Below are 27,392 nucleotides of genomic sequence, written 5' to 3'. Positions count from 1 at the left end.
ACAGAGGGGTGACAGCGGTTCATGAACAATGGCCAGAGCCCTTCAGACTAGCCGGGTCTCCTGCCCCCACCCGTAGGCCAACGACCCTAGCGGAGCGGGCGGGGGCGGCAAGGGGGCCTCGCGGTTGCTCCCGGTCCAGCGAACGCTGGCCACTAACCAATGGGCGACTGCAGCCCAACGGGGATCCCTCCGAGGCAGCCAATGACCTCGCTGCGCTCTCCACCCCGCCCTCGCCAACTCCGCGCAGCTGGACCATTGGTGCTGGTGGGATGGGGGGAGTGTGCGCGGCGCTGGCCACTTGAGGGAGGGGGCGTGGCTTGGAGTCCCGTTGCCTCTCCCCACCCGCGCTTAGGCCCCGCGCTCCTTCCCACGGACGCGAGGCCATTGGCCTGGCTGCGGCGCCGCGGCGGAGGTGGACCGCGGGGCGCGCGCAGTGGGCGTGGCCCGAGGGCGTGGCCCGGAGGGAGGCGGGGCCGCGGGCGCTGTCTCAGTGAAAGCGGAGCTGCGGCGGCGGCGGCGGAGGCGTCCGGGCGGGTGTGCGCGCGTGTGGAGCGCAGGCTCGGCGGCGGCGGCGGCGGCTCAGCCTGCGGCGGCGGCAGCGGCCCGTCTCGAGTGGTCGCTGAGAGGACGCCAGCTGCAACGGGAGAGGTGCAGCCGGAGCTGCGCGCTCCGCGGAGCCGGCGGGGGCCGGGAACAGGTGATCCCCGCGGGTTGCCGAGCCCTACCGAGTTGGCGGGGCGGAAGTCCGCACTCCCGGGCGCAGCTGCAGCCGCCCTGCCGCGGCTGGTCGCGGACGGCGCCCGACTCCGGACCGCGGCTCGGGCATCCCTCCGCTCCCGGGAGCCCAGGAAGCCCCCTGCCCAGCGGGCTCAGAAGTGCCTGCTCCCGCTGCCCCGCGTCCGCTCCGTGGTGGAGCAAAGTTGTGGACGTGTCCCGATAGCCGAGCCGGGGGCTGTCGCGACCCGGCAGGGTCGGCGCGCTCTCGCAGCGGCGCTGACACGCCAGCTCCGCCACCGCCTCGCCCCCTGAGTCGGCCCCTTCTGGAAACTGCTTCTGCGGCTGAAACTTTGGGGCGAGGGGCTGCGAGCGGCTCCGCGCGGGGACGAGGCCTGTCGGTGCCCCTCCGCGCGGACTGCCTGGGCGCCGCGGACGGCATGTGACGGCCCCGGCGGCGGCCGTAGCGCGGGAAGGCGCGGGCCCTGCGGGCTCCGGCCGCTGCGAGGAGGGGCTGCGCGGCGGCCGGAGAGAGGGCTGTGGCGCGCGGCCGACCCTTGCGGGCCCGGGCCCCGAGCCGTGCCGCCCGGCGCGCCCGGGCCCCGCGGAGATTCGTTGCGCCTCCGCCTCGGCGCTGGGGCACTCGCCCCAAACTCCCTGAACTTCAGGGGCAGCCCCCGAAGCGGCGAAACTCTCAGGGACCCCCCGACCCCGGGCGGCGCCCCTCGACGACCTCCCCGCACCGAACCCCGGCTGGCCAGTGCCTGCATTTGGAGGGCCTCGGGGGCCCGGCCGGAGCTGACCGGCCCCAGCCCGGGGCCAGGCCACGATGCTCATGAGGAAAGTGCCCGTCTTCGTCCCGGCCTCCCCGTGGGGGCTGCGGCTGCCGCAGAAGTTCCTTTTCCTTCTTTTCCTCTCGGGCCTCATCACCCTGTGCTTCGGGGCCCTCTTCCTGCTGCCCAACTCCTCTCGCCTCAAGCGCCTCTTCCTAGCGCCCCGGACCCAGCAGCCTGGCCTGGAGGTAGTGGCCGATATTGCCGGCCACCCCCTGGCCCGTGAGCGGGAGTCGCCTCCCAACCCGGCCCCCGCCGTGCCAGCCCCCGGTGAGGACGACGCCAGCAGCCAAGCCAGTACCCGCCGCCGGAAAGTGTGGCTGCGGCGCACCCACCCCACCGGGACTCGGGAAATGGCCACGGCGGCCAGGAGCAGCGGCAGCACGGCCCTCAGACCCCAGGAGGGGGGCATCCCGTTTAGCTTTGACTTCAACGCGTTCCGGAGCCGCCTCCGTCACCCGGTCCTGGGGACCAGGGCAGATGAGAGTAAGGAGCCGCAGAGCCTAGTTCGAGCCCAGCGGGAGAAAATCAAGGAGGTAAGGACTCTCTTCCGCTGGAAAAGGAGAAGACCCTCCGTGCTTCCGTCTGTTTCTGCGGGCCCCAGTCACTTCTGGTCCCTAGACGACTGCTCTAGGCCCTCACGGGACACTGCACCCTCCTCTCTCCTCCCAAACTTTCCACCTTCTCCTCAGTGGGCACTTTCCCACTGCTGGGTTCAGTTAAATCATCCCCACCTCTGACGGATGGGAGCTGAACCACTGGATTGACTCTCCCCCACCCTGAATCTGTCTTTTCAGTCAAGTCCCCAACCCAGATGGGCTACACTCTGTCCTTTTGTGGAGTTGCTAGTTAGCTTCATTAATGGACACCCACTCCGCCTGCCATGGGGCCAAGGGCCACATTCTTTCTCACTGTGTGTCCTTAAGCCCTGACTTCCCCCAAACCCCTGTAGGATCTGCCACCTGGAAATCCAGGATATGGGGATGGGGGGGTTGGTATTTAGGGTCCTGCAAATATTTTGTAATCTAGCCAGCAACCTACAAACCAGAGAGTGTTGTGCATTCTTGCTAACTATTTCTGTTGAGCTTTGAAACACTTATGCATAAGGGCATGTGATGTAGGAAGGAGTGATCAATAGGGCGGTGGTGATGTTACAGAAGCTCGGAGGTTATTGGCTTAATGAAGCAGGTCTTGGACTCGTTCCCCATAGGGACTATACCAGGGAGGGGTTTAGAAGGATCACTTTGAGTGTCAATCTTGGTCTTAGTTTAAGAAACGAAAAGCAAACGCAGCCTTACCATGGCTTGAAGACTGTTGCCAAGCCACGTCTGGTAACTAAATATTCTGCTCTACCACTATTAGAGCTGCCTCCCTGAGGTTTTTGCCCAGTAATGCAGAGGGGGCTGCAGTGACACCCCCAGGCCACGAGGGGGCTATGGGCAAGCTGTGGGCCAGGGTCTCCTCCCTAGAAATGAGAGGATGCATCCCCCACTCCCCGTGGACCCAGAAGGAAAGGGCTGTTTCCGTCTGGACTTCTTGGCTTGCTACAAAGGAGTCAGCTGGTCTGACTTCCAAGGGGAGCTGGCAGCAAGGGTCGGGACCTGACCTGTCAGGATCTACTCAGAGCCAGTGGAGAGCTTAGCTATCCCTCTCTCCTTGTCTGAACTATCCTCCATCCCAGTATTCACCTCTGCCTTACTTCTTACCTCTGTTGGTACCCAGCCCTTCTGTGATAAGCCCTGTTGGGAGACTCTATCTTGACTAGCAATCACAGGTCATTTTGTGACGTCAAGATTGGAAGCCACAAAGATGAGTCCCTGTTTTGTGCGTGTGCGCACTCTCAGTTTCCAAATTCTTGTTGAAATCTCAAAGATTAATTGAAGGCTGAAACTTGCAGTAGCTAAGAAAGGGACATCATTGCTCCCCTTTTGGTTAAGAACTGTGTTTTTGATTACTTACCTGAACCACCCACAGCTCCCTTGCTCAAAGCGGACTCTGAGCACATTAGACCTTTCTGCTTTTTTATGCCTCCCCAGAGGGCAGTCACCCCCAGTGAAATTACATATAAACTGCATGCACACAGTTTCCTATGGGGTGTCCAGAGCTGCCATCATCTTTTCAAAAGGATCCCCTAAACAATTAAGAATTAACTACTGTCCTCTTCAGAAGAGGGGCTTTCTGCGTTTGCATCTAGATTTGTGACCTATTTCTGAAAGCCTGGGGTTGGGAACCATGGTGGGAAGAGTGGCTTGCTACTGGGGACTTGGTTCTGCCCCTCCATACACAGACAGCCTCCCTTGCTGGCCTAGGCTGCAGGCTGCAGCAGCTAGGGGGTGGTGGGAGGTGTGGAGATGCTGCCGTGTAGGGGGAGGTAAAATAACATGGTGGGTGAAGGTCTGCGCTGGTTGCCAGATGTCTGGATTATTCAGCCTGGCATCTCTGAGCACCCCCGGTAGTAGCTGGAGGCCTGCTTGCGTTTACCTGCAATTGGTGTTCAATGGGCCCTCTCTTAGTATCTTGGAGACCTTCAACTCCTCAGAATGGAGGAGGCTGAACTATATACACTATTATATTTCGAAGCCTATTGTCTCTTCAGGCTCCTTGAGTTTGGACCCCCCGCCTTTCCAAGCAACCTGAAAAATGCGAGGCAGAGTTTTTGGTTTAGCTGTTAACACAGAGTTGCCTTCCCTGGCGTCCTGCCTGATAAGGAATGCATAGGACTATGGCTGGAGGATGTCTTTATTTCCTTCTCATTTAAATTTCTATCTGTGCCATGCCCAGGGGTAGATCATTTTAGAAAGGTGCCTGTTTTCATAAAAGGGACTGTTGCTTCCCTCTCTGGCTTGTTTATTTCCAGACATGGATTGATTAGACCCCAGGAGCAGAGGGGGAGCTAGCATCAGATAAAAAGGGCTCTGTTCTTATAAGATGAGGTTTTTAAAGTGAAAGTAAACGTCAAGAGAGACCCAGAGAGGGTGATAAATGAGAGTGAATGAAGACTGGACACCTGGGCTCTAGATCAATGAAATATATTTATAAACATTCTGGTTTGAGAGATGAACGTGGGCATGAGGTCTGTGCTGATAAGATGGGTTGAAGCTGCATGTTCTGGGTGAACATGCATCAGGAAACAATCTGTCAGTAGGACCAACTGTTTCTTCTCACTTTGCAGCCTTGGAACCTTGGAGGAGGCAGTGTGATGGAAAGGGGAAGGCCAGAGACTGTGGGTTCAAGTCCCAGCTCAGTTAACAACTGTCTGACTTGGGGCAAGCCACCTGCTCTCATCCCTGGACCTTATTTTTCCTTCTGTAAAATGGAGTGAGGGAGGGGAGAATAGGGTGGTCACGTACACTCTTGCTCCCAGACCTGCCGCAAGCAGCTGCCAGTCTGGTCAGGGACTCCTTAGCAACTGGGCTTTTCCCAGCTGTGTATTCAACCATATTAGTTCCATGAAGTCAGAGACAATGGTGTGTTGTTATTGACAATGGTGGTGGTATTCACTGTTGTATCCCTGGCACTTAGTCAAGAGTAGATATTCATACAGTTGATTAAGTTAATTACTCCCATCATCCATATGGAACTTTAGAGATGGGATTGAACCATGACAGATCCTCATATTGGGATCATGAAAAGTAAAGGAGTTGGCGAGAATGTAAAACAGCTTGCTAGCAGCCTTCCCTTTCAGATCTGATGATAATATAGGAAATTATGGTTGTGATTATTAATTATAGGGGGCCTTCGCCATTGGTGGATTTCTTACAGATTCAAGTTCAGCAGACTCTTCTCACTCATGACAAGAGCTGGGAGTGTATAGCTTGTCAGGGTTAGATCCCAGTGAAAGGATTCAGAGTCTCCTGGGTCCTCCTAATGATGGTTGATAGCTGACGAGGAGAACCTCAGTTGTCCCTTCCAGTGAAGGGGGTTTTGTTATGGGGAATTGAGCAGTCTGGGACATTGAGAATATAGTACTGGAATGAGGCTGCCCCTGGCAGAACATGGGTTGAATTTCCATCCCCATCCCTGTGCACCACCGTATGTGGCAGTCCCGCTAAGAATCCAGCCTGGGTTCAAGTCCTAGCCACACCATCAACTCTGACCTCAAAGAAAAATTCCAGTCACTGGGCCTGTTTTCCTGGTAAAACAAAGGGACTGGCATTTAGGGAACTCTGCTCTTTTCCTAACTCCCACCTATTTACTGGTTTGTTTATGGATCTGCCCAACCACCTAGAAAAGGGTCAGACACTTAGTTGGAGCTCAGTTACTTGAATGAGTGCCTGTAGTGAAGATCTGTAAGCTAACAGCTGAGGTTGCTGGTGGCAGAGGCTGGGTCTTCTTCCTGAAGGTACCCGGAGTTCTAAGAGTGTCAGAGGGAGGGCCGTAGCAAGGTTGGAGACTCAGTTGCAGTATTATTCCAAGTGCAAGTCTACCTGGAAGGGAGTGGAGAGGTGGCAGCCATGAGTAAAATCTTTTCACTCCTGGATAGCAGGCATCTGGAGGATGCCCGAGTCACCCTGGATGCCCGAGTCGCCCTGTGGTGCCCGAGACTTGGCAGGGAGTGCCCCAGCTCTTGCTTTCTATGCCCTACTGCCTTAAGCCTGCAGGATATTGCTGGTTATGATACGTGACTATGTCTGAGTAAGTCGTCTTGGCAAATGATCTTTGCTTGCCATTAATGGGCTGGTTCGTTAGTCATGTGTGGTTTCTCTGTATATCTGATTTATCACCGCTAGTGCCATGGACAGGTAGGAAAATTAAAAGGCTTTGTGTTCTTTGTAGCATGTGAATCCGAGCCTGTGAGATGTTCAGGATAATTAATATTAGGAACACCTTAGATTTAAATAGCTTTCCTTTGAAGAGCTCGGTTTAAGTTGCCGATTCATCGAAGATCTTTTTCTCCCCTTCTCCTTCAGTTTCACTCTTGTCCTGCTCTATGATACATTTCATATAGATAGGAAGACTGGCCTGTAATAACTGGACGGGTCCCTTGGGAGACCCTTCCATCCTGAGCCCAGCCGCACCTCAGCCTTCCTCCTTGGAACTGAGTACTGCGTGTAAAGCTTAGAATTTGCACCCCACCCCTGCCCCAGTGTACAACTTTAACCTGCAGGTTGGTTGGATCACCTCTTTCATTTTGAGTTGTATTAACATTTGGGGGAATCAGGTTGCAGACATTCCACAAGCAATTGCCTTTTGGGCCTCACATCCTTAACTCTGTTGTTAGTGTTGGTCTAGAAACAGTGACTTTTAAAAGTCAGTTTATCGCACACTGTAGTTAGCAGAGGGGTAAGAATATAGATTCCCCTGCGGTTTTCAGAGTGACTGATTTACATCCGAGCTCAAGAAATGCTTTTTCTCTAGCTTTCCCCGAAGACTGATCCATTACTCTACCAAAAATAAATATTGTGATATATATCAGGCATACTTTGCTCAAAGGGACTTACATCTTTTCTCTTATTGAAAAAAATAAATCAGGCTCACAAATTGGAAAGTCCCATTCAGGGAAGCAGTTTGATTATCTCAGTGGGCACCTGGTCTTGTGGGTACTGCCTCTGGTCTTCCTGTACCCTAAATTGAGTCTGTGTTAAGGTAGGGGGTAGGAGCTTTAAGAAATTCTCTCCCTGCCTTGCTTTCATTGGCCCGGTCAGGAAAGCCTTAGCAAGGGAGTGATGGACAAGATTCAGGAGGGTAGTTGTCTCTGGTGAATTCACGGGCATTTACTACATTACTTTAAAAGAGAGACCACGGGCACCTTGGTGGCTCAGTTGGTTAGGCATCTGACTCTGATTTCGGCTCAGGTCATGATCTCAGGGTGATGAGATGAATCCCCTTGTCAGGCTCTGCCCTGGTTATGGAGACTGCCTGGGATTCTCTCGCTCTCCTTCTTCCTCGCCCCTACCCTCTCTAAAAAATAAATAAATAAGAAATAAAATAAAAGAGGGACCCTGCATGAAACAGGGATGAGTGCTGTGAATCAAAGATTATTATTATTATTATTCTAGTCTGTATACCACAGGCCAGAAAGACCAGGTTCATTTAAACAGCAAGGTCTGGTTCTTGACTTCCAACTGCCCCATGGCCAAGGTCTCATACACAACTGTTTGCATCATTTGGGGAAAAGAAACAGCAGATTTTTTTTATAGCTCTGGACTCTCATAGCAGATGATGACAGGACACCAAACTGGGGACTCCTCAAAAGAATTCTGAGGAAGCAAGAGCCTAAGTCCCTCTTTTCCCCCACCTTATCTCTAGAGGCTAGTTAATAGCTTAAGCAGCATGGTTTTGGCTCTTTTATTTTTATTTTTATTTTTTTAAATAGGTGCCACACACAACGTGGGGCTTGAACTCAGCACGCTCCTCTGACGGAGCCAGCCGGGTGTCCCAGTTTTGGTTCTTTTAAATGCAGAGTGGATGTGGCTGAGATCACTGTAAGTCACAGTCACAGATCCCTGTTAAGTTACACCGTTCTGCCATCTCCACCCCCAAAGAGAACAGACGCCGTGGAGCCCCCAGCCTATGGCTATGGGCTCAGTGTGTGGTGGCCCAGCTGTAGGTGTTTTCTTCCCTGAAAAGGCTGTTTTCTAAGATTTGGGCTGAGAGCTCCCCAAACTTGGCAGGCAGGCAGTCGGAAGAGCTCTTACTCACAAGGAGGTCTGAGTTATGTCTCTTAACTCTGCATTTTCATTAATTAAAGGCTAAGACCAGGGCAGTTGTCCATCTGTTTTAGGGCAGTGCTGTTAACGATAACTTTTACAGAAGAAACTTCGACATACCGATTCGTGTTCTCCTTCTCCGATGAGCAATAATTGTGCTTTTATCTGGCATGCTCTGGGTATCAGCTGCTCCACCCGTGAATGTTACAGGCAAGTCGTTTTCACGAAATAGCAGCCATTTCCAGCGGCTGAATAGCAGGAGGTTTCTCTCCCCTCCTTCCACCTCCGCCATGATGCGGCGGTCACCGAAAAATCCACCATGCGGTACAGCAGTGTTCTGTGGGGCCCGCTGAGTGGTCTAGATAAGTCTGTCAGCCTCTCGATGCCTGTCCCTTGTGTTTGTTTTTTTACAACAATCCCACGAGGCAGACACTATTTATTTAAGTATAGTTTCCATACAGCAAAATACACAGATCTTAAGTATACAGTTGGCGGAATTGTAACAAATGCGGAAAACCATTGCAAAGCCCACGTGGAAATGTGGATCATTTCCATCACCTCAGAAAGATCCCTCTGCTCCTTCCCAGGCAGTCCCCCACCATCCACCTCCCATCTCCTATTTCAGTTTGTTGCTAGAGATGCGTTTTGCCTGTTCAGAAACTTTGGAGTACTACAACATATGCCCTTTTGCGCAAGGCTTCTTTCACCAAGGATGTTTTTGAAATTCATCCATGTGTGAATGCCTCCTTCATTCCTTTTTATTATCAAGATACATTCTGTTGCATGAATACACAGCAGTTTGTTTCTCTGTCACCTGTTGTGGACTTTTTGGTTGTTTCCAGTGTTTGACTGTTATGAATAAAGCTGCTAGGAATATTTTATGTACAAGTCTTTGTATAGATATGTTTCCATTTCTCTAAATACGTAGTAGAATTGCTGTTTATAGAGTAAGACATTTGTTTAACTTTATAAGAAAACTGGAAACACTTTCCCCAAGTAGTTAAGGCCATTTTATACCTCTGTCAGCAGCGTGTGAGAGTTCTGCGTCTTTGTCAACACGTGTTATTGTCCACCTTTTTGTTTAGCCATTCTATATGATATGTAGTAATATTTTTTGTTGTTTTAATTTTTGATTCCCTGTTTACTATTGGTATTGAACATCTTTGCATGTGTTTTATTTACTGTTTCTATATCTTCCTTTAAGTGTATAAATCTTTTGCCCTTTTTTAATTAAAAAATTGGGCTCTTTATCATCTTGCTGAATATAGAAATTCTTTATGTATTCTGGATATAAGTCCTTTGTCAGATATACATTTTATAAATATTTGCTTCCAGTCTATGGTTTGTTCTTGCATTTTCTTAGTGGTAGCATTCAAAGAGCAGAAGTTTTAAATTTTGATGAAGTCAGTGTATCAGTATTTTCTTTTATGGTTAGTGCTTTCTGTGTCTACTTAGAAAAAAAAATTTGCCTTCCACATCGTTATGAAAATAGTCTCCTATTAATTCCAGAAGCTTGATCATTTTAGTTTTTACATTGAAGTCTACCATCTACTTCAAATGAATTTTTGTATGTGGGGTGAGGTAGGAGTCCAGAGTCATTATTTTACATTAGGATGTTCAGTTGTTTAGTACTTCTTCTTGAAAAGTCTTTCCTTTTCCCCTTGAATTGCTTTGATGCCATGTTAGATTTATCATATATATATATATATGGTTCTGTTTCTGGACTCGTCTACGGATTTATCTTTATACCAATGCATACTATCTTGACGCTGTAGCTTTATAATAACTCTTAAAACCAGGTCTTCTATCTTTAAGTTGCTTTTTCAAAATTGCTTTGGCTATTATCGGTCCTTTGCATTTCTGCATACATTTTAGAACAAGATTGTCAGTTTCTGTGAAAAATCCTGTTGGGAGTTTGATGGCATTTGCTTTGAACCAGTAAGTCAAATTGGGGAGGACTGATACCTTAACAGTATTGAGTCTTTGATCCATGAATGTGGTATCTCTTTCCATTTATTTAGATTTTCTTTAACTTCTCTGAACAGTGTTTTGTAGTTTTCAATGTAGAGGACTTGAACATCTTTTATTAACTGTGTTTCTAAGTATTTTCTCATTTTTATATTGTTATAAATGGTAATCTTTAAATTTTTATTTTTAGGGGCACCTGGGTGGCTCAGTTCTTAAGCATCTGCCTTTGACTCAGGTCATGATCCCAGGGTCCTGGGATTGAGCCCCACATCAGGCTCCCTGCTTAGCAGGGAGCCTGCTTCTCCCTCTCCCTGCCACTCCCCCTGCTTGTGCTCACTCACTCTCTCTCTGTCAAATAACTAAAAATATTTAAAAATAAATAAATAAATTTTTATTTTCAAATTTTTGTTGCCAGTACATAGAAATGTAAGAGATTTTTGTATATTGACTTTATATCATGTGACCTTATTGAATTCATTCAAATTTTTTTTTTTTTGTAGATTCTTTAGGATTTATTAGGTATACAATCATGTTGTCCATCAGTCAAGACAGTTTTACTTCTTGCTTTCCAATGTTTACGCCTTTTATTCCTTTGTCTTCCTTGATTGAATTGGTTAGGACTTCTGGTTCAAGGTTAAATAGAAGTGGTGAGAACTGACCTCTTTGTTCTTGATCTCAAGGGAGGATCATTAAGTCTTTTACATTAAGTCTGATGTTAGGTGTGGGTTTTGGTAGATGCCTTTTATCAGTTTGAAGTTCCCTCCCATTCCTAGTTTGCTGAGAGTTTTTATCAGAAATAAGATCAAATTTTATCAAATGCTTTTTCTGTATCTCTAGAGATGGTCATATTGTTTTTCTCTCTAATTCTATTAATATGATGAATGATATTGATTTGAAAAGAATGTTAAAATTGCATTTGATTTTCTAATATTTTGTTAAGAATTTTTGCACCTGTGTTTGTGAGTCATATGGGTCTGTAGTTTTCTTATAAGGGCTTTGTCTGGTTTTTTGGTGCAGTGTTATGTTACTTCATAAAATGAACTGAAAAATGTCCTTTTTTATTTTCTTAACAAGTCTGTGGGACACTATTATTATTATTAAAATTTTTTGGAAGATTTTATTTATTTATTTGATAGAGATCACAAGTAGGCAGAGAGGCAGACAGAGAGAGAGAGAGAGGGGAAAGCAGAGAGCCTGCCCCATGCAGGGCTTGATCCCAGGACCCTGGAATCATGACCCGAGCCAAAGGCAGAGGCTTTAACCCACTGAGTCACCCAGGTGCCCCTTCTTAAATATTTTATAGACTTTACCACCAGGCCTGCTTCCTCTTCTCTCTCTCTATCTGCCTCTCTGCCTACTTGTGATCTCTGTCAAATAAATAAATAAAATCTTAAAAAAAAAAAAAAAGAATTTACCACTAAAGCCATCTAGCCTAGAGGATTTGTGTGTGTGTGTGTGTGTGTGAGAGAGAGAGAGAGACACTCAGAGGGAGGGAGAGGTTTTAAATTATCAATTCAATTACTTTAACAGATACAGGGCTATTCAGAGTTTCTGTCTCTTGTGTTGGTTTTGTCAGTTTTGCTCTCAAGAAACTTGTCTATTTCATCCAAGTTGTAGAATTCTTTTAAAAAGATTTTATTTATTTATTTGACAGAAAGAGATATAGTGGGAGAAGGAACACAAGCAGGAGGAGTGTGGAAGGAGAACAGGCTTCCCGCTGAGCAGGGAGCCCAATCCGGGGCTTGATCCCAGGACCCTGGGATCATGACCTGAGCAGAAGGCAGATGCTTAACGACTGAGCCACCCATACTCCCAAGTTGTAGAATTTACTAGCATAAAATTTTTCCTAAGATTCTCATTTTCCTTTTAACATTTGTAGGACCTGTAGTGGTGCTCCTTCTTTCATTCCTGATATTGGTAATTGTTTTCTCTGTTTCATTCTTAAAATTAGTTTAGCTAGTAGCTTACCAATTTTACTGATCTTTTTCTGGAACTGACTTTTGATCTTTTTAAAAAATATCCCTTAAAGGGGCACCTGGGTGGCTCAGGTCATGATCCTGGGATCTGGCCCTGCATTGGGCTCCCTGCTCAGTGGGGAGTCTGCTTCTCCCTCTCCTCTGAATGCTGCTCCCCCTGCTTGTGCTCGCTCTCTCTCTCAAATGAATAAATAAAATATTTTTTAAAAATTATCCAGTAAAATTTTTTTAGTATTTACATTTGTCTTTATTTCCTTCCTTCTTATTTTGGGCTTAAGTCACTATCTTCTTATAATTTCTTTATCTAGTCTGACAATCTGCTTATGTCTACTTCCCCTCTTTCAATCTTCATTCTGTTGTTGTCATATAGTTTGCTTCTACATATATTATAAACCTCTTAAGACATTAGTAACTTTTTTTGCTTCAGTCAGTTTTCTTAAATAAATTAATAAATTAGAGTCTTTTTATTCACACACATACTTACCATTTATAGTGCTCTTCATTCCTTCTTGCATGTCTGAGTTTCTGTCTGGTACCATTTCTCCTTCAGCCTAAGAAACCATTCTTTTTTTTTTTTTTTAAGATTTTATTTATTTATTTGACAGAGATTGCAAGTAGGCAGAGAGGCAGGCAGAGAGAGGGAGGAGGAAGCAGGCTCCCCACGGAGCAGAGAACCCGATGCAGGACCCTGGGATCATGACCTGAGCCAAAGGCAGAGGCCTTAACCCACTGAGCCACCCAGGCGCCCTGAGAAACCATTCTTAATATTTCTTGTAGTGTAGGTTTGCTGATAAATTCTTGCAGCTTTTGTCTATTTTGCCTTCATTTTAAAAGTATATTTTTGCTGGATATAGAATTTTAGGTTGACTTTTATTTTTCTTAAATGAAAGACCCATTGTCTTGTAGCTTTTATTGTTTCTGATGAGAGGTTAGAGTATATTCCCCTGCATATATCTTTCCGCCTCCTTTGCATGTTACTAAGATGTTATCTTTCATAATCAGCAATTTAACCTCGATGTGCCTAGATGTGGATGTCATTGTTATTTTTCTTGGGGTTTTTTGAGTTTCTTGGGGCTGTGAGTTGGTATTTTTTCATCAGGTTTGGAAAAATTTTGGTTCATAATTTCTTCAGTATTTTTTTCTGCCCCAATCCACCTCCTTTTCCTTTAGAACTCCAGTCACATATGAGTTAGATTGCTTGATGTTTTTTTAAAGTCACTGAGTTTCTTCATTTTCTTTTCATCCTTTTTCTCTGTGCTTTGATGTAGATAGTTTATATGAACATGTCTCCAAGTTCACTGGACTTTTCTGTAGTGTCCATTTGGTTGTTAAGCCTAAACAGTGAATTTTTTATTTCAGGTATTTTACTTCTAGAATTTCCATCTGGATATTTTCCATTGTTTTTGTTTCTCTGATATTTCCCATCTGTTCATTTATTGTTTCCATATATTTTTTTTAAGTTCTGAGCCATATTTATAATACTTTTTCGAAAAGTCTTTTTGGCTATTTCTAAAATTGTTCCCATCATTGGGTCTGTATTTATTGACTTTTTTATCTTCTGGTCCACATTTTTTGTTTTTACATCTTCATGTGTCTACTCATTTAAAAAAACAATTCTGTGCTAAACATTGGGAATCCTACTTTTTAAAGATTCTAGCTTCATCTGCTTTTATGCAGTCTTTCTCCCCTCTTTCTGTAGCTATCAGGATACCTGTTCTGCCTGCTTTATTTTCTACTTTTCCTATTTTGTGGTTTTCTAACCTGTACTTGGCCAGGAAACCATTCAATCTAGCTTCTATAAGTTGGCGTTATATGTAATGTACAAATGAACACTTTGAGTAGGTTTCTAAAGACTCCTGAATCAACTGCATGAACTTTAATCTACATATTTTAGTGTAGTTTAGATATTTAAAGATTCTTATTTATTTTTGGTGATTGGCATTGGGTACATTAAGTATAATTTTGTATTGAATTTATATCTTAAGTAAAGATAACTGTTCTGAAAGGGCTCCTAATTTTTGGTTGATGTTGTCTTAAATGATTTGTGCATTTTTATTCCTCTGTTTTTAGATGTTAGAAGAAATATTTGCTAATATCTTGATGTTCCAGCAGCCTCCATTAGTGTCACTTTCTTCCCAGGATTTGAACTGTCAAATATTTTCTCTGGTCTCTTTACCTTACGTCTAATGACTACTTTTTAAACCTTGATTTGTAAATGCCCACATTAAAAAAAAAAAAAAAAAAAAGAACTGTTCACATAGGCCACATTACTGAATTACTGACCAGAAAAAGGCTAAAAACACATGGATGGAGGATTTCCAAGGTTCATTCTGTGAGATCTGATCTCTCATTTCCCCTTATTCAGTAAAGTTCAATGCAGAGGAAAGATAATATTTTATAGCATAGGTTATCCTTAACTTTATTTGTCTCCTTTGGAATGTGTGGGGTGTTGAATAAAAGCTATCAATCAGTTAGTTATTTAAGATCCCTCTGCCCCATTTTTCACTCCTGGAGTGAGCTTTTCAGAGGTGAAACCTAAATTTTGCCAAGTCAATGCTGATCTCTTGGGAAGACATTGCAGCACCATTTTTGTTTTTTTCTGTACTTGTGTTCTTGACCTAAATCAGAAAATCTGTCTCCTTCCCAGCTCTCCCAGAAACCATTCTCCATGTCTAAGACATACCTTACAGAGCTCTGGAGTGGTCTTGGTTTTTAACTATAAGAGTCAATGGGGAAAGAAGACTTTAGTTTCCTGCTTTCAGAGCTGGACGTTTTAGAGAGCAGCCTATAAAATATAACCAATGTTGTTACTTTGGAGTATAAGGAAACCCTTTATAGAGAAACCTTTGTCTTTAGACAGAAAAATAGCAGCTCAGTCTAGAGACTTCTCTAGCAGTGTCAGATACAGGTCTTGGGTGTATAATTATGTAAGAGGCAGAGACTTCACACTGATGTACTTGCAGAGGTAATAGCCTCCTTATAATCATGCTGGGAGGTCTGTCTGGTTATTGATCCTTGAGTAGCTAAGAATGGTACCAGAGTAGCGTCAGTCCAGATGGGGCTGAGGGAGACAAACAATATTAGACATTTCCTGTGATTAGGCACTGAATTAGATTAAAGCATATTAAGATTCTCTGTGCTCTCAGTAAAGTGCTCTTGAACTCTGCACCAGTGGGAGCAGAGTTCCAGGTTTTCCAGCCCTGGTATCTGAAGTCATCTTGCATGTTATAAAAAGGGTTTCTGACTCTTTGGCCTCTGTACCACCCATTGGTGTTTAAATCCCCAGGGAGAATCCACGGGGGGGTGGGGGGGTCTGCTTTGGAAGGGAGTGGGGTTGGGCTGGGATGATGCTCACTTCCTCCTAGAAAATTGAGATCAAAAACTCCTTCTGTGTGTGGTATTTTTAGTAGAGCCCTAGCATCCCATTAAGAGTTTAGCTGATTCCCAGCACAGCCTGTGGCATACAGGGCATGGAGTATAATCCCATTTTATAGCTAAGAGAATGGAGACACTGAAAAGGCAGCCACCACCTCCAGGCCCTGCTAGTTTGAACGCTCATATATGATATAAACCTGCTCTCCTGCCACTTTGGTTGACATCCATTCTATTACATCATCTAAAGTCTCGTGGGTGATAATTTAGAGGAAGTGCTTTCACTTGGGGATGGAATTAAGTAGAAATTGTCAGTCTTGGTAGGTATCAAAAGAACGGGTCTGGTGAATCTTTAGAACAGGGATTCTAACCTTTATTACGGTCTGGAACCCCATCAGGGATTTTAGTAAATACTTACACCCGAGTTCCTCCTCCAGAGAGCTTGATTTAATTGGTCCTGGGTGCAGCCTGAGCATTGGGCTTTTTAAAAACTTCCAGGTGGTTCTAATGTGCTGCCATGATTTCGAACACACCTCGGGCAGTTTTGTCTTCACGTCAGCAGTGTCTCCTTTCTGGGTTTATTTCCCTTTTACCCACTTAGGGAAGAGGCTGGAAATTTTCTCTATTTATTCAGACTTGAGCCAGGATCAAGAAGGAAAAAATGAGCTGGGGAAATGACTCAAAACTGAGTTTTCCAGAGTGAAGAGCATATACTGTTAACATGATCAAGAGAAGCCATGGATTTATTAAAACTTTGAGGAAAAGGCATTGAAAACGACTATCTCTTGAGCTCCAGTTAGACACTGTAGGCTATATGAGCTAAAGAAAAGGCAACGATGAATCTGGCTTTAAGGAATTTTATAGTGTAACATTGTGTGTGTCTGAATCACTTCCCACCATATACAGATGCACAGGAGGGAGACACTGGTTAGGTGCATCGTATTTGCCCGTCCCACCTAAATCCTTCCATGGGAAGCAGGTAGGACATAAATATCTGGGATGAAAATATTTGCCTGTCCAGGAGTAGATTTCCCAAAAGACCATCATCGCCCTCCTGCCTGTGGCCTGTCTGCCGCTTTCCGGTTAACAGAGCGGCCTTTTCATTTTGCTGTTTGGGCCTTACCGTGGAGTAACAGATGCTCAGGAAAAAGAAGATGTTGAAGAAGTGAAAAGCTGAACCCAGCTCCCAGCGTTCAGACTCCCAGCAGCCAGGTCTGCGATTTCGGACCCTCTCTGCCCTGCCAGGTGCTGGATGGGATTTAACCTGAGAATCGCTGTCCTGGGTGATCAGATCGACTCTCCTCAGGCCTCCTCTGGTGGAAGCTGCCCAAAGAGAGACCAGCTACCAGGCAAGTGGGAGTGTCCTCCCCACGGCTTCCTGACGGTCCTCTCGAGAGCTCTGTTTCCATGCGAGAAACCTTGGAATTCTCCACCTGTGCCAGATTGCCCTGTTTCTTCAATCTGTCCCAACTATTTCTAGCACATTCTTTGGCTGAAGCGGCATATAAAACAAGTCCTGTTTGTCCCAGTCTTATTTCACTCCAGCTTCCGGGGTGGACATTCAGCATGGGAGCATTAACGGAGATGCAGACTTCAGAGAAGACATTTCCTTCTGTCGTTAGATCTTATATTAAACCGCGCTTACTCAGAGGCCCGGCTGCAGGAAGCGGTGACAGGGATGGAACTTGGCAGATGGCTGTGGCTGCGGCTTTGTGGAGGCCTGTGTGGGGACATGATTGTTTGTATATTGGTTTTCATTTATGTATTGGTCTTATTTTCATCTTCCTGAGGTACCCAGATGCTATGGTGATAGATTGGTTGGAAACGACTCATTTGTCAGGGTTCCGTGGGGGACGTAGGCTTCCTTCTCGTGTGCAGTGGAGTCTAAAATGTTTAATTAGATGCTGAGGCATTTCTGCATGGGTCCATCTCTGCCAGTTCTCCTGGGTGAATGCCATTCCTAGGTTGGAGAGGGACTGGGCATTTCTGGGCCCGACCTCCCCTCCCCTCTTGATGCCATTCTCAGTCCTTTTTATTAGCTGCTGGGTACCCTCCCCCCCCATCTTTTTTGTTCTAGAAACTGCCTTCATGTGACTGCCGGAATTTGCAGAGCTGATTCATGTTGGAAATCTAGTTGTCAAACAGGTCCAACCCGGACTTTATGAAATAATGTAGTCGAACTGATATGCAGTGAGAGGAATATTAACTACCTGCTGCTGATCTGTTTTGTTCAGTGCAACTTTTTCAGGGAACTTGCTTGTTCTTCCTCTCCGGGCAGCACCTGGGATGCTGGGGAGGCTGAGATGTGGTTCTGCTCTCAGGGGTGGAGCATCTAGCCAGGGAGCAGTGGATATGTACACGATTGTAGCACCATCAAGGTGCCCAGATAAAGGGCACCTTTATCAGCCTGTGGCTGGAACCCTCCACACGGAGCTGGCCATAGAACTGGGAGGGTCCCTAATGAACCTGTCCTCCAAAGACCATCCGTGTCCGTTGATGGGGAGTCCCATCAGTTTGACCTTGGCTTGGGGGAAAGGACAGCATTTTAGGCAGATGTGGAGAATACCAGGGGTAGGGGGCTTGAGGGATAGCAGGCCTCTCGACATGCTGGACCTGGGGAAGGGTTGGAGTTGTGGATGTAGGAGGTGAAATTAGGAATGCTCAGGGTTTCGACCTGGGGTAGATGGGGACATCGGGGAAGGGAACAGTGAGAATTCCTGGGAGGGGAGAGAGGTTGAATTCTAGGCATGAAAAAATGATACAGTTGTGAAATTGAGGCGGACACAGCCAGTGGGTGGTTGGAAATACAGGTTTGGGACTGGGGCTGATGGCACAGGAGAAGCTCATCTTAGAGTCACAGTGTGGCGTGGCCGGGGTGGAAAGCTGGAGTGCAAAGCCATTCAAGGAAAACTTCCGGAGCACCAGTGTTTAAAGAAGAAACTGAGATTTGGGGAGAAGGCAGAGTCAGGTAGCAGAGGGGCCAAGAGAGCCACATCCAGCCTGCCTCTTCCAGCTGGTTCTGCCACACCTGGCTGCCCACCAAGCCCCAGGAGCAGCTCCCAGGCTCAGGCAGGCTTGCCGCGCTGTGTCCTCTCCTGCGGGGTCTGCCCTTTGTTTCCCCTCCTCACCCCTGCCCAGCTGCACAGGATTGTCTTTACCCGCCATAGACCCCTCTGCTGGCCTTCCTTGCTGGCATCAAGGATGAGAGTCTGTTTCTCCCCTTCGTTTTCTCATGGGTCATCAGGACTCTGCTTCAGACCTCTGCTGAGAAGAGCTGGGTGCTCTGAGTGCACTCATGCTGAGCGAGCCCAGCCCTGTACCTTACTCCTTGTCCCAGAAGAGCACACAGACTGCTCGTCCACCTCCTTTCTCGAAATAGGGTGTGTGTGTGTCTCCGGCCTGGCCTTGGGCTGAAGATTTGCCCGCCAGCTCATCAGTGGGAGGAGACCACGGGTGGAGGGAGGAGGCATAGTTGAATCTTCATTGCTGTCCAAGAAAGGAAGACACTGCTGAGTAGTGGAGATACATTTTGTCTTTTCTCAGTGACCCCAAGCAGGCAGTAGCCAAAAAGATACATTCTTTTCAGCCTGTGGCTGGAACCCTCCGCACAGAGCCGCTGGCCATAGAACGGGGAAGGTCCCTAATGAACCTGCCCTCTACAGACCGTCTGCGTGGCTTTCTCACCCTGGACACCCTTCCAGATTTTCTCATGGCGTGTGAGCCGCAGAAGCGGCCCTGCTTTCTGGCCCCAGTTCTGGCCCAGTACTGAAAACAGACTCCCCGGCTGCACTGTGTCTAGAAGAAATCCGGAAAGCTCCAGTGCCAAAGCAGTCTCTGCCTTGAGGCCAGGAGGTAGCCTCAGCTTTTTCTGCCTTGCCTGAGTTGCTCTAAGTTTTCCTGTAGTGGTTGGAGCATCTTGGAGTTGGAATATTTAGGTCTGTTCACCCCCCCTGGGGTAACAGGTGGGACGTGACCAGCGCTACTTCATTCGGTTTATCATCGCAGCTCTGAAAAGCGTGTGGTGTCTTTCTCCCCTGTGTCACTGTATTTTCACCGATAGCCTGTGTTGGGTTTCTCAGCCTCCTCAGGGAAGTGACAGAAGCTGATATGAGTTCCTGTTCTTTTCGTCACTGCTTGTCCTTACTGGGTTTATTGATGTTGGAGCAGTCCCACCAGCTAAGTTGAAAAGTGTCCAACTTCCTGACTCTGTACCTCTGTGCAGTGCGACCCCCCTATTGGGCCTGGACCTTCTGTCCCAAGCTAGCAACCCCTCTCTGGCCCTGGAGCCAGCACCCCCACTGGTCCTGGAGTCAGCACCCCCCCCCCCAGTCCTGGAGCAGCATCCCTTCCTCTGGCGCCAGAGCCAGCACCCCCTTCTAGTCCCAGAGCCAGCACCCTGCCCTGGTCCCGGAGCCAACACCCCCCACCCTCCAGTCCTGGAGCCAGCACCCCCCATCCAGTCCTGGAGCAGCAGCACCCCCTCCTGTGGTCCCGGAGCCAGCAGGTCCCCTCCAGTCCTGGAGCCAGCACCCCTACCCCAGTCCCGGAGCTGGCACCTCCCCCCACTCCAGTCCCAGAGCAGCACCCCTCCTCTGGTCCCGGAGCCAGCACCCCCACCTCCAGTCTTGGGGCCAGCACACCCCTCTCTATTCCTGAAGCCAAAACCCCCATCTGGTCCCAGAGCCAGCAATCCCATCAGGTCCCGGAGCCAGCATCCCAACCTTTAGTCCCAAAGCCAGGAGGCCCCCCTCTGGTCCCGAAGCCAGCACCCCTTCTCTAGTCCCAGAGCCAGCATCCCCACCTCTGGTCCTAAAGCCAGCACCCCCTCTCTGGTCACGGAGCCAGCAGCCCCCCATCTGGTCCCAGAGCCAGGAGCCCCCTCCAGTCCCGGAACTCTGGAGACTACAAAGTCTTACATTGGCAAGGCCGTGGAGGCTACTGGGTGGCACCAAGGAATTGCACAGACTGTTATGAGGTGACTTTTATAAAAAGTGGGTAAAACATACATAACATAAAACTTACTATTATAACATTAAGCATGCTAAAGTGTACAATACAGGAGCATTAAGTACATTCACAATACTATGTGATTATCACCACTGGCTAGTTCCAGAAGATTTCATCGCTCCGAGTGGAAACCTTCTACCCTTCGAGCAGCCATTCCCTAGTCCCTTCCCGACCACAGTGCCTGGAAACCGCTAGCCTGCTTTCTGTCTCTATGGACTTTCCTAGTCTGGATGTTTCATGGAAGTGGAGTCCTATACCGTGTGGTCTCATGATGTCCAGGTTCATCTGTATGGTAGAATGCGTCAATTTCATTTCTTCTATTCATTTAAGAATAATGTTCCCTAGTGTGAGTATGCCACACTCTGCGTATCTGTTCACCTGTTGACGGACTTCGGGATACTTTTCTGTTTTGGCTGTTGTGAGTAGTGTTGCTGTGAACATCTGTGTACATGTTTCTGGGTGGACCTTTGTGTTCGGTTCTGTTGGGTACCTGCCTAGGAGTAGAATTACTGGGTCACAGGGCAGTTGTATGTTGAACTTAATGAGGAACTTGCACAAACTCCCACAGTGGCTGTATTGTCTTATGTTCTTAGCAGCTGTGTGAGGGGAGGTAGTGACTTTTGGAGCCCAGCGTGCCAGCCCCTCCGGCATAAACCAAAAATGTTGTGTGGGGTGAGCCTCAGTGCAGGTTAGTGGGGGCCAGTAGCATTGGGAGGGAGCAGGGAGGGGACGCAGGGCCTGGGGGACATGGCCAGAGTTCATAAGCATACCTGGGTAGCCAGCCTTCAGGGGTGGCTGAGCCTCTTTAGTTTGGTGGCAATGTGTGACAGGAAGTGTAAGGGGCAGTGACGTGGGCAGGGAAGGACCATGTGGTCTGGGGTGGTGCTGGGAGGACTGGGGAGGGCTGATCTGGGTGGTGTTTGTGGGCTGAGTCTGGGTTGGGGGCAGAGGATGGCCTCATGGTGGGGGGGCGGTGGGGGCTGGGTACGGGCAGGTGGGGCAGGGTGTGAAGCCTGGTTAGAGATCTAATCCCAGGCCACAGATGAGGCTGATGGGGGAAGGAGTGTGTGATGGGTGAATGGGGGTGCTTCACTGGATTCCAGTGTGGAGGGGCCATGTTTTACCCTCAAGCAATGCCCCTTTCCTGAGGCAGAGGCAGCTGGTTGCCCTCTACCCTGGGGTTAGGGTCTGAATCAAGCAGGTGAGGTGAAATCACACATGTTCCAAAGCATCCTTGAAAATCTCTTATTATCGGGACCCTGGCCCTTGGAAGCTCAAAAGCCAAAATTTAGCTTTTCTGTTTGTTCTTCAGTGGTGGCTTCTCTTTCCTTGGGGCAGTGGAGGTCAAGGCCTAGTTTTCTTGAGAGAAGAGTAATAGGGAAGACAAAGGGTTGGGGAGGAGGTGGCAGATGGGTAGAATCAAGTGTCTGGGAGTTAAATGTGTGTATGATGCGATGCCCAGGCCTTCTGGCTGCTGTACTGATGGGCTCAGGCCAGAAGTGGTGGGGTGGGGTGGGGGAGGACCAGAACAGCCAGCAGCAGCCCCAGCTCAGCACAGGCGGGGTTGGGGTGGCCCCTTCACCAGACCCAAGCTCCGGGAGTCCAGACTGCAACCTGGCATACCTGGGCCCAGTCAGTGCCACCATACAGTGTTACGATTTATCAGTGTTACAGTTTCATAGTGCTCCCTCCACTTTCACTCCCTCCTTGAAGCATCTGGTAATCGGGAAGCTTCTTCCCAGTTTACAGATTGAGGCTTAGAGAGAGAATGGCTTCCAGAGTTGCCTGACAAGGGAAAGACAGAACTAGGACATACCCCTGGGACTTCGGGCGTTCAATTCAGCGTTCTTTTTCTTGTATCCCACTTCTTGAGGGGAGCTCTCCGATATTGGTGCTAATCTTTTCCAACATGCTTTTTGTTAGAACAGAAGATAATCTTGGGGTCACGAGGTGCTGAGAACCTAGGAAGCAATCAGGGTCATGTCTGTTTCTTACCCACATAGCTTTCTTTCTCCCCAGGCTCTGGTCAGACGGGAGATAGATCTGTTTTCTCTGTCTCTGCCAAGGCCATCTTGGCCCCCGGCTGTGCCCCCATCTGTCTGAGCCCCTTTCTGGGCAGCAGCCTCCCGAAGAAACAGCCCTCAGCTCAAGTCAGCTGAGATTTTTGGGTCGAGCCTCAATTCTGATGAGGCAGAGTTTGCCTCTCCTGCTGCAGCCCCAGCTTTCAGCAAATGGTAAACTCTACTTGAGGGCAACATTCAATTATGAAAATCTATTTCTCTTGCCACATTCAAAAAGTCTCCTAATGTGCCTTTGTGCACATACAAATTTAGTGACACATCACTAAATGTGTATGAGGTTGCCATGGAAATGTCTCTCTTCTAACATGGCATTCCAAGAGCAAAGAGAAGGGAAGTTTTCTTTGTAAAGAGAAGCAGAGCAGAACTTGGCTAATTGTCATCACATGAATCCCCAAACTGTCATTCTTGCCTGACTACCTGTCTCCTACTTCCTGTCAACAACCTAATGCTGGAAGCCAAATCAGCACGCCACGTTTCCTCAGGAATTCCACGGGCATTGTGTTTAACCTCTATGCCGGGCACATCCCAGGAAGGATGCCAGGACTACTGATTCGAGTTTTCACCTAGCTTAGAAAGTGCACCTTCCTGGACCATCTCACACACGCCACTCAGGAACCCTCAAGTCTCGCTCTCCAGCCTCTTCGTAGACCATGCAGGCTGCGTGGGTCTTCAGAAGAAGCTCGACGTTTTCCACCCCGAGACCCTGAGCTTCAGCTTTTGTCTTTGTGACAAATGCGCGCTGTGACAACATCCAGGGCGTGCTAATACTAAGGCACCTTATGAATGTCAGAAATCCCAAATATTTTCCCAGTAGTGGTATGAATCCACAGAGTGAGGGGAAAATGGAAAACCTCAGAGACCTCAGTCTGACTGAATGCCTTCCTGTCTCCGGCTCATCTTGCCCTGTTTTCATCTCTGTCCTGTCGACTTTCTTCATTGATCTGATCTATGAACAAAGAAGTCATTGTATTTCTGGACTTTACTGGCAATTTCTGAGGTTATCCTTGATCCGTATCGGCTGACCCTTTGGCTAGGTCATGGGGTTCACTGGCTTTCCCGGTTTGGGAGCTGGGTCACTGCTCTTGTTGGTTCTGAAGTCGAAGCTGATGGGTCTTTTTTGCTACTGTCGTTCCACCAGCGGCAAGCTCTGAGGTAGGGACCTTAGCATCTTTTTTTTTTTTTTTTTAAGATTTTATTTATTTATTTGACAGAGAAAGATCACAAGTAGGCAGAGAGGCGAGCAGAGAGAGAGGAGGAAGCAGGCTCCCCACTGAGCAGAGAGCCTGATGCGGGACTCGATCCCAGGACCCCGAGATCATGACCCAAGCTGAAGGCAGAGGCCTTAATCCACTGAGCCACCCAGGCGCCCCGGGACCTTAGCATCTTGCCCTGCACACCTGCCCTAGGAACCCGTCATTTCTATTCTCAGTTGCTCTGGATTTCTCCGCAGGCCCGTTCAACCTGTGAGGCTTTGCTCTCATTTCACAGGATGGTTTCAGGGCTCGCAGGCCAGTTCACCCATGGCATGTTTCTGTTCTGGCATCCAACACACATGGGGCTCTTGGGCTGGAGGGTCCCAGAATGCTGGACTCCAAGGGGACTTCTTGGTTCCTTGAGTTCTGAGAGCCTGCTTGTTGCTCTGCTCCAGCTGCCCTGTGTCTGATGGAAGCATCTGGTTCCCGCCCAGTATCATAAGGTGAACTCCGGAGGTTGAACACGTTCCAGCCTTGTTGCTTTTCGTGTTGAAAATCCTAGGGTGCTCTATCTCTCCCAGGGCCGTACTAGCTTCCCAGAGACCTTTTGCCACTAGCCAAGCTGAGTTGCCCAAGTGGTGGGACAAAACCAGCTTCTGACTCCAAGGACTAGAGGGTATATGTGCTGCCAGACCCCCAAGTACTCAAATCTGCATTCCTGACGGGATCCTACGGGGTCTCCCTTGCCCTTGGATGTGAAGCGGGTCTTTCCTGCCACGAGACAGATTGTTCTTCTTGCTTGTATAAATGAGGTTCTCAGCATTGTTCCTTAGCCAACATTTATTTTTCCTGCTGTCAAGGGACAGACGAAGAGTCAAGTGGCTCATTGCTGACCGTGACCTTGCCGATCACATGTAAGCCGGACCATGAGCTGAGGGGCTCCAAAGAAACTCTGTAAGGGCTTGGAGCCTTTTGTTACGAAGTCAATGCCCGGTGCTCACCGTGCTGGGGCCTCTGAGAAACCTGTTTTGCTCCGTAGGCAGTTGCCACTCCAGGCTACTTCTGTGGTTGTTTCTGAGCTGATTTGGGGGCCTGTGCTGGGAGCTTGTGACCTCCCCCTCGAGCGACCAGGTCAGACATTGCCTGCTTTAACTCTCAGATCTCCCTTCTAGCAAGGGACAGGGATTTTAACAATAGAAAACTCCATTTTGGGGCCATATAGGACTTATCTCTGATGTAGAATGTTCTGAATTCTCTTTCTGCCATTTTAGGCTGTGATGAATCTGCCACACTTGAGTGGTTAAATGTCTGCTAGGAGAGCTCACTGCCCCTTTTTGCTCTCGGCTTGTGCAAGTAAATATCAATTTAGTTCTTATAGGAGAAAAATAAAGGAGACTCGGTTGTCTTCCTAATCCACAAACCCTGTAATTCTCACCTGGAAAATCTGGCTCTCCTATTTCAAATCAGTTCTAATGGCACAGGCTAAAGGGAGGCTTTATTGCTCTTATCTGAGCTTATTTCTAAACTTATTTTTCAACTTGTTCGTTTAGCAAATAAGAACCCCTCAGAAGAGAACTGGAGGGGATTGGCTTAGGAGAAAGGGCGGAAGGCAGTGATGCCCGCAGGAAAAGTTGGGGAGGGAAGCGTGGTTCTGGAGAGTTTCCATCTACTGCACACCAATTAATGAGCAAACATCCTAGGAATCAGTGGATGCCAAGAACCAAGGGCCTGGCCACTGCTGAGTCTTCTAGAGCATCCCAGAGGAAAGCGCAGACTAGCCCTTGCCAGAGACTTCTATTGGTGACTGGGCCCAGCTGGCCAGAAAGACAGACTGCCCAGCTGGAGGGGCACAAGGGCTCTTGGTTCTTCCGGGCCTGGGCCTTGAGTGTGCTTGGTTCTTCAGCTATACTTTAAGCTTCTTGCCAAGCTCACTGCCTTCCTGGAGCCAGGAGGGGCCCGCTCCAGGCTGCTCGTTGCCCTGCAAGTCTTTGAACTGGACCGATTCCTGGTCGCCCCTGTGACTCGTGAGCAGCCTCGCAGCGGGTGGAAAGGACAGCCCATGCCCAGCAGTGTGGACAAGGCCCTTGAAGGCATTCCTGACCCTTGGTGTGTCTGTGGGGCCATGACCCAAGGCGAAACTCCTTATCTTCAGGTAAGATACTCTCTGCAGGGAGAGACTAACGTGTGTTCTTCTGGCTCTTGTCACCGAGCAGGTTGCCCAGAATAAACAAGCTCACCCTTTAACCACCAGCTGATCCTTCTGGCCTGGTGGAACGCATTCTAATTCCCACCCTGGCGGGGGCCTGAGCTCAACTGTCAAGAAAAGAGAAGTGTTCCCCATGGGGAAAATCTGTGCTTTGGGGGGCTGTATCAGGTTTGTCTCAGACATTTCCTTAGACTACTGGATTTGGGGATTTAGGAAAGCAGCGAAGTCCTGTTCCATCTGAGACACGTTAGCGACATGGTCCCGCATCGGTGCTATGGGAGGTACCGAGGGGGAGGGAAGACACTGCGGCCTGCCTGCTGTGGCTGGAGCAGGGATTGCTGAGTAGTCTAGAGACCCCGAGGGCCTGTCCTGCTTCACTGCAACGGCTACCCAAAGCCAAGTGCTTTATCTTTCCAATTTGCCCCTTCAGCAGCTCTTGACCCCCAGGCCTCCAGGCACTTCCCAAGGACACCGGTAGTCACTCTGCTCCCCGAGGAACCAAGGAGCCTTGGCCCCATGTGTCAGGGCTGGAAGGCCTGTGTGGCCCCTGGCAAGAGGTTCAGGCAGCGCCAAAGACTTCTGCTGCAGGACAGCTGCTGCCTTCCTGGTGGCTGTTGGGAAACAAATGGCTTCTCTAAGTGACACTGGGACGCTTGCGAGTACTACTTGCTGCCAAAGAAGCCTGTTCAGTGTGGCGGAGTGACGTTCTCCCGGGAAGTGAGACTCTGCTAATGTGTTCTCAAGTTCTGTTCCAGCTGGCGTCCGCCTTTCCTGCCCCACAGGCTGGAAGGCCCCCAGCGCCCGCTCCGGCACGGGCCCGAGGTGCCGGCAGCACTTGGCATGTGGCCGGTCAGCAAAGGCCAAAGCTGCTGCCGGCCTCGAGCCATGCCATCTTTCCCCCTGCCTCGGTGGGCCTTGGGAGCTAGGCCCTGAGCCTTGTGAGGTGTTTTTGTGAAGCAGAGCTTGGGCATGTCCTCCCAGAGACATGCGGGGGGCAAGAGGGCACCTCTTGCAAGTCAAGAGGGCAAGTCACAGACCTGCTGCCTCAGTTTCTCTTTGCTCACAATGAGTGATAATGGAAACCATCCTTGAGGTTGAAATACAGTCAAGTGCTTAGCAGAGTGCCTGGCACATAGGAGAGTGTTGCATCGATGTTAGCTTCTAGTGTAACTTCTCTGCTGAGACCCCGGAAAATTACCCAGCTCTCTAAGGGGCCTTTCTAGCAAACCACTATTTTTGTGTTGCGGTGTGACTACTGTGTGCCCTTCCTTCAAGTGTCCTGTCCCTTGCCCCGGATGCAGTCCTCCACAGATGCCCGAATTTTTCTGAACTCTCTTGGACCCAACAGCTGTCAGTGTCCTGGGCTAGGGGCCATGTTGGAGAGGGTATTGG

At 48.6% G+C, this 27,392-nt stretch overlaps 1 protein-coding gene across 3 annotated transcripts in view; it reads left to right on the top strand.

The window, feature by feature from the left end:
• Positions 1 to 1,399: 1,399 nt before the first annotated feature.
• Positions 1,400 to 27,392, top strand: part of MAN1C1 (mannosidase alpha class 1C member 1) — a 137,665-nt gene continuing 111,672 nt past the window's right edge. For all 3 annotated transcript variants that reach the window (XM_080803192.1, XM_080803191.1, XM_080803190.1), the window contains exon 1: positions 1,400 to 2,083. In XM_080803192.1, coding sequence (XP_080659318.1) covers positions 1,544 to 2,083 — 540 coding nt within the window. In that variant the 5' untranslated portion in view covers positions 1,400 to 1,543. The remainder of the gene's footprint in view (positions 2,084 to 27,392) is intronic.

Source organism: Martes martes (genome assembly GCF_963455335.1).
Source record: "Martes martes genome assembly, chromosome: 4".
In the NCBI taxonomy this organism is placed as follows: domain Eukaryota; kingdom Metazoa; phylum Chordata; class Mammalia; order Carnivora; family Mustelidae; genus Martes; species Martes martes.
Note: the sequence above shows the minus strand (reverse complement) of the source record. Positions and strands in the feature narration are given on the sequence as shown.